We start from the raw sequence: 6,871 nt of genomic DNA, 5'->3' as shown, positions 1-6,871 counted from the left end.
ACATGAAAGAGGTCACGTTGTCACCGCAGGGGTGAAAATAGTCCATTTCGCAAAATAGTAACTCTCCTAAAATTACTATTTTGCGAAATACATTTTAATACGGTTTAAGAAATAAAAGGAGGCCAAAATGTTCGGTGATATACTAATTTGTAATGTTTAAATGTATTTTTGTGACATGAAACAGTCAGGACTGTTACTCGGAGTGGGGGGCCATCCCATCAGGGGTCCCACAGGGCACAAAACTTGGCCCCTGGTTATTTACTATTATGATAAACGACCTCATCATCCCGGGTACAGACATGTGGAAATATGTCGATGACTCCACTATTTCTGAAACAGTCATGAAGTCTGAGGTCAGCAAAGTCCAACAAGCGGTTGACGAACTCGCGACGCAAGCTTCTGCTGACAAGTTCCAATTAAATGAAACCAAGTGCAAGGAACTGCGCATAACTTTCAGTCACTCTAGAAAGAACTTTGATCCAATTAAGGTTAATGATCAGGACTTAGAGTGTGTAGAGCAAGCAAAGATCTTAGGTTTGCAGATATCTTGCGATCTTACGTGGAATAATCACGTATCCGAAGTTGTAAAGAAAGTAAACAAGCGCCTGTATTTTTTGCGTCAGCTTAAGCGTGCACAAGTCAAGTCGGAGGAACTTTTGCTCTTCTATTTGACTTGTATTAGGCCTGTCACTGAATATGCATGCCCTGTTTATCATCATAGCCTCCCGCAATACCTTTCAGTAGATCTTGAGAGATGTCAAAGGCGAGCTTTACGTATTATCTATCCAGATTGTTCGTACAATGAGGCGCTTCTTTTGACTGGTCTAGTTCCCTTACACAACCGCCGCGAGTTCTTATGTGATAAGCTTTTTAATTCCATCCTGTCTAATCCCTCGCACAAGCTCTATAGCTTACTACCTCCCAAGAATGAGTGCGAAGTCAATTTAAGGAGTCAGCACTCTTTTACTACACGGCGCCTCCACACCATTCGTACTCGAAATAGTTTTATCCATCACTATGTCCATAAAGCAATGATGTAATATTGTTTTTCTCTTAATTATATATTTTTGTCTTTTTAATTAGTTCTTCTTAGCCATGTATTTTTTGTAGTATATATTTTATTGTAAATCAAACGTAATTCAGCCTGTGGCTGCAAGGTTCTTGATAATAAACTATCTATCTATCTATCTATGAAAAAGGTCACGTTGTCACCTCAGGGTGAAAATAGTCCATTTCGCAAAATAGTAACTCTCCTAAAATTACTATTTTGCCAAATATATTTTAATACGGTTTAAGAAATAAGAGGAGGCCAAAATGTTCGTTGATATACTAATTTGTAATGTTTAGATGTATTCTCGTGACATGAAAGAGGTCACGTTGTCACCGCAGGGGTGGAAATGGTCCATTTCGCAAAATAGTAACTCTCCTAAAATTACTATTTTGCGAAATGAATAAAAATCCTCCTTGTTAATGAACGATTACTCCAAAATCCTTGTGAAAGTTATCTTTACCTTATTAGAAAATATATCTGCATTATTTCTTTTGTTTTATTTCATCTGACCCGATTTCGTTTCGTTTCGTTTCGTTTCGTTTCGTTTCGCAAAATAGTATAAGCCGCCAGATGGTTGAATACGAACTCTATATAAACACAATTAAATTTTTCATCCTTAAAACCATTTAAGAAAGCAATTGAAAAGTTCTAGACAGCCATTTAAAAGAAATTCAATGGAAAAGTGGTTTTGGGTTCTCGGCTGGTTCCTCAGCATTCCCACGATGGTTGTAAATGGATTTGTCATCTTCCTCGTCTGTGGTAAACGTCAGCTTCGCACCAAAACCAACGCATTTGTCGTGTCTTTAGCAGTGGCTTATTTTGGTGTTGGGATGATTGTTGTTCCTTCACGCTTTTTCTGCAGCCTTGCAACCGAATGCACTCCACTCTCAAAAGAGAGATTAATTGTGATGTTTGTAAGGGTATTCATTATTTACACCTCTTGAACAAACTTGGTTGGCTTAGTGCTGGAACGTTATGCTGCTGTGGTAAAACCTTTGAAATACTTGACTTTTATGAAGCGCCGTCGAGTCATTCAAATGGTTGTAACATCTTGGGGAATTCCTTTTCTTTTCATTCTTACTACGATGTCGATTGAACTTAGTGGAATCGATCGTGCCAGGACTATAGGCGGCTTCTTACATTTGCTTTTCGAGATAATCTTATGCGTAATTCTAATTTTTTTTCTTGCATCCATCTTTCATGTTGTATACTCAAGAGATCGCATTTTAGCTAAAAAACTACGGTTTAATCATATGGTGGCTAGAGCTAAAACTCAGAACAAGGCGTCAGCGGTAAAATGGGTGGCATTGGTAACGTGTGTGTTTCTATCGTGTTACGGAATAATGATGCGTTGTAGTTTATTATTTTTAACTGGTCAATCATGTAACGATTTTCATTACAAAATACCTCTACAAGTTATTAACTCTGGAATAAACCCTATAGCTTATGCTTTCTTCAAAAGAGATATACATCAAGAATGCAAAAGACTTCTCTTCGAAAAGGCGTCGTTAATAAACAACAGAACAGATCTGACGCAAGAACAACAGAGTAGTTAAGGACAGCCATTAAAAATAAATTCAATGGAAACGTGGTTTGGGGTTCTCGGCTGGTTCTCCTGCATCATCACGATGGTTGTAAATGGATTTGTCATCTTCCTTGTCTGCAGTCAACGTCAGCTTTGCACCAAAACCAACACATTTGTCGTTTCTTAAGCGGTGGCTGATTCTGGTGTTGAGATGTTCGCTGTTCCTCCTCGCTTTTTCTGCAACCTTACAACCGAATGCACTCCACGCTTTGAAACCTTTGAAATATTTGACTTTAATTTGCAGCAAAATTTATTTTGGGGTAATTTTTTTTCTTTAAACCATTGAAGCTGACTTGTATTTTGATATAGGAAACATCTGGCTCTTAAAAATATGAGCTTGCCTTGCATAATAAAATAAAAAGAGTGAAAAAATATCATATTCCTTGTCAATTGATGTGTCCGGTTTCGTAACAGATCGCTTGATCCACGCGTAGTTCAATCCGACGATACCATACAAAATATGGTTAGAATCTTAACGTTGACAAAGAGCTGTGTGCAACATTTCGTTGGCATAGTATCCGTCCATTCCTAGATAGAGTTCGTGCTTCGAGGACTTTCGACCTTCAACAGTCCACTTGAAACCTTGACCTAAAGCAATTTCTTGCCTAGTTTTACTATTGATCTATGAACGAATATTTTGCAAGGAAGCCTTTCGCAGCAATCTTCAAGTTTGTAGTATCGCTTATGACCAGTGTAGCATCTGTATCGTCCAATCTTCTCTCTCTCCCCCTACAGGGGATAAATGAGACCAGTCCCATGGAGCCAAGTTTTGTTACAGAGAAGTCAAGAGAGTAATTCAACAGTTGATATTTTCTTGAGAGGTTGAAAGAAATGATCCTCGTGAGGATAAGTGCGAGGTTGTTGGTTGATGTTCGACTGCACGTTTCTTTCTCCTTTCTTTTTCTTTTATCTTTGGCTTTCACCCTTTATTAGAAATTGGAAAAAATACACCTATTACTTCGACCGTAATTTTCTTAGTCGAGGCAGGTGTAGTTTGAAATAAAGGAGAGACCTCTATCGTGAAATTGCAAGGGAATCGAAAAAAAAAGGATGGCGATTCCAGGAAGATCGAGCACGCTGATAGTTGATAAAATGAAATGGAAATAAATTAGATAATTTGGAATTTAGCAGTGGCTCTTCGAAGGCTAGTGTTCGTGCGCTGTCTAATTTGAATCTGGACAACGATTTTAATAACTGGAGAGTTATCTACATGCAATAGTTGTGGTATTGCTATGGTTGCCGCGATATTTTTACCTCTTTATTGGAGTCTACTAAGTCTTAAAAATAGCCAAGTATTACTTACGATCGCAAAAAACTAACCGGAAAGCTTGTCGTTGGTATTCAGCCCGTTGTTCAAAGTCGGAAAACTCATTTGAGTTACAAATCATTTAAAAAATTGAAATTCATGAATTTACTATCAGTCTTGCACGTGGAAAGAGCTTACAAACTAAAAAGGAAATTCAGCGTCTTTTTCAGCCAGTTTGTGGACAAGAAAGAGGTCATTTCAACCTTATTAACTTGGATATCGTCAGTTCTGCGAAAAGCGGCGATTGTTCCTTTAAATCTGCAGATCAGAGTGTTGCAAATTTCGACGGCGCGAATTGATGGATGATACTCTGTTCCGACTTTTCCCAAGGTGAATAACTTATGTATTAATACACATTGGATTCAAGTACAGTGTTCTTCTTCTTGTTGTTACTGTTGAACATTAAATTACAGAGTGACATGTAGAAGGGGGAACTTATCAGACAGTACAGCACGTGCGCTGTAAGACGAACTTCTGTCTATTCGTAGCCGCCATGACAGTTTTTATTAAAACCAAGTGACTCCTGAGGCAGCAGCGAGAAATGTTTTCCTTCATTGTTGTTGTATTGATCACTTATTTACTTATTCAATTCCTATTTTAATTTTAAACGTATTTATACAATACACACATCGTGCTCAGAGTTTTAGTATTAAGGTAACTGAAGATGGTTTTGGTAATTTTAAGACACAAACCCACTTTTATCATGTTCCCCTGAAAATGGTATCAAAATATTATCAAATTATTCTTAACATTTAAAGGTTTTTTTTTCATGACATAAATGGTTATCATAGTAAAACTACAGCCTCGCTTTGCCTTTATTCGCTCGGTGACCCCTATTTTATGTATATTAATGCATAAGCATGCTACGATTCACCTTTCTGGGCGCTTTCTCGTCGGAAGAAAGGTGCTTGATCGAGGGGGTTCTTATTAACAAACTATTAACCTGTTCTGATTTAGCTGTAGTTGAAGTTTAAAAAGATACAAATAAGTGTCAGTAGCAACAGGTTTTCCTTGTATCCCTGTTATCTAAGAAAGGAAGTGAGGCAAGAGGAGGGTGCTTATTCGACGTGGGAAGGGGCGTGGTTGTTTCATATGTTGGCCAAGGGAGCGGGTGCTTATCCGGGGGAGGGTGCTTATTAGAATGTGGACTCTTATTCTAGGAAATACGATACATGCAGTTCAGAGCCATCTTACTTTACTTCGATGATTTAAGGTGGCTCTGTTTTCAAGGAGACAAATGAAAAGTGTGGGAGCCAAGATCCGACAAAAAGAATAAGTGATTAAAAGTATCTATATTTGTTCGTCCATAGAAAATTTGCTCACCATGTTTGAGCTTTTGATCAGGATAATAATGATTTGCATTCACAAATAAAGAGTTCTCACCAAACGATAGGCATGCGCACATTAAAAATTTATTTTTCTTTAGAGGGGCGTCAAGCAAACACGAAAAAATTTGAAAGTAAAGAAGTGAAAGGAAAGAGAAGAGAAGCAAGATTCTTTCTCACCAGGTTAGTTACTTATTACCTTTGTGATAAGGAATTAGCTATCCGCGCTTTTATGTTTGGTCTGCATTGAACGCTCGAACCTTGATTAAGTGAATGTGTGCAATTCAAAACTAAGCACAGTCGAAAACGAAAGAAAATCACAAACAAGAAAACAACTTCGATTTCTAGAATTGTTAATGTTTTGGATACCTATCAAAAGATTATTTTTACAGTCTCCCGTAAGGCTATCTAATTGAGATGGATTGAACTGGAAGTTTAAAACACGGTTGAGTGTGTTTATTTCTCCTTCTCTTTTTAATTTTTTTGGTAAATTAAATAGATAGATAATTTCAACAACAGTCTTGAAGTCTGATTGCTTTTGTTCAGATTTCTACTTTAGGTTTCCTAATTTATTTGTTATCTTATTTTATTTAAAAAGAAAAAAACATTTTTTCTTTTGGAGCCTTATTGTCAAATGTATCAGCTTTTGACACAATAACCAAACTCGAAGAGTTTGCCTCAAAAATTGATTATCTAGAAGTTTTTTTCCCCATAATTCATTGATATATTTTATGAAATAATGAAAAAGAAAAGAAATTCCCCAAGATGTTACAACCATTTGAATGACTCGACGGCGCGTCATAAAAGTCAAGTATTTCAAAGGTTTCACAAAAGCAACATAACGTTCCAGTACTAAACTAACCAAGTTTGTTCCGGAAGCGTAAATAGTGAACACCCTTACAAATGTCACAATTAATCCCTCTTTTGAGCGTGGAGTGCAATCGGTTGTGAGGCTGCAGAAAAAGTGTGAAGGAACAGCAAGCATTCCAACACCAAAATCAGCCACTGCTAAAGACACGATGAATGTGTTGGTTTTGATGCGAAGCTGACGTTTACTGCAGACGAAGAAGATGACAAATCCATTTACAACCATCGTGAGAATGCTGAGGAACCAGCCGAGAACCCAAAACCAAGTTTCCATATAATTTCTTCTAGATGGCTGTTTAGAACTTTTCAGTTGCTCTCTTAGGTAAAGCTGAGAGTGTTTTGAAACGTTTTAAAGATGAAAAACGTAATTGTGTTTATAAAGAGTTTTTATTCAACCACCTGTCCCCATCCAACCTATGTAAAAGTTAATTAGGGCAATATATATATGCTGTTTAATTAAGTGATATTCAAGGCTGCAATCATCCGTCACTTTTTCTCACTTTTGAGACTATAAGCACAGCATGATAGCGCAAATAAGATGCGAATTAACGAAACTTAGCCGACAACAAATATTTCAAATAACAATAATTCCAAAATTATCGATCGGTCAGTGTTAAGCGTAAATCGCCCCCTTCTCATATCAAGATAAAGACGTTTTTAACAAATAAAGAAGCCTGGAAGACATGTTCTGTTGTAAAGCATTTCGGAAGCGGCGTTGTTTGTATTTTGACTCGACA

At 37.2% G+C, this 6,871-nt stretch overlaps 1 protein-coding gene across 1 annotated transcript; it reads left to right on the top strand.

Moving 5' to 3' along the window:
• Positions 1-266: 266 nt before the first annotated feature.
• Positions 267-1,040, top strand: LOC136276953 (uncharacterized). The gene has a single exon (XM_066158478.1). The coding sequence runs from the start codon at positions 267-269 to the stop codon at positions 1,038-1,040; it is 774 nt and encodes a 257-aa protein (XP_066014575.1).
• The last annotated feature ends 5,831 nt before the right edge of the window (positions 1,041-6,871 follow it).

Source organism: Pocillopora verrucosa, chromosome 11 (assembly GCF_036669915.1).
Source record: "Pocillopora verrucosa isolate sample1 chromosome 11, ASM3666991v2, whole genome shotgun sequence".
NCBI classification, from domain to species: domain Eukaryota; kingdom Metazoa; phylum Cnidaria; class Anthozoa; order Scleractinia; family Pocilloporidae; genus Pocillopora; species Pocillopora verrucosa.
Note: the sequence above shows the minus strand (reverse complement) of the source record. Positions and strands in the feature narration are given on the sequence as shown.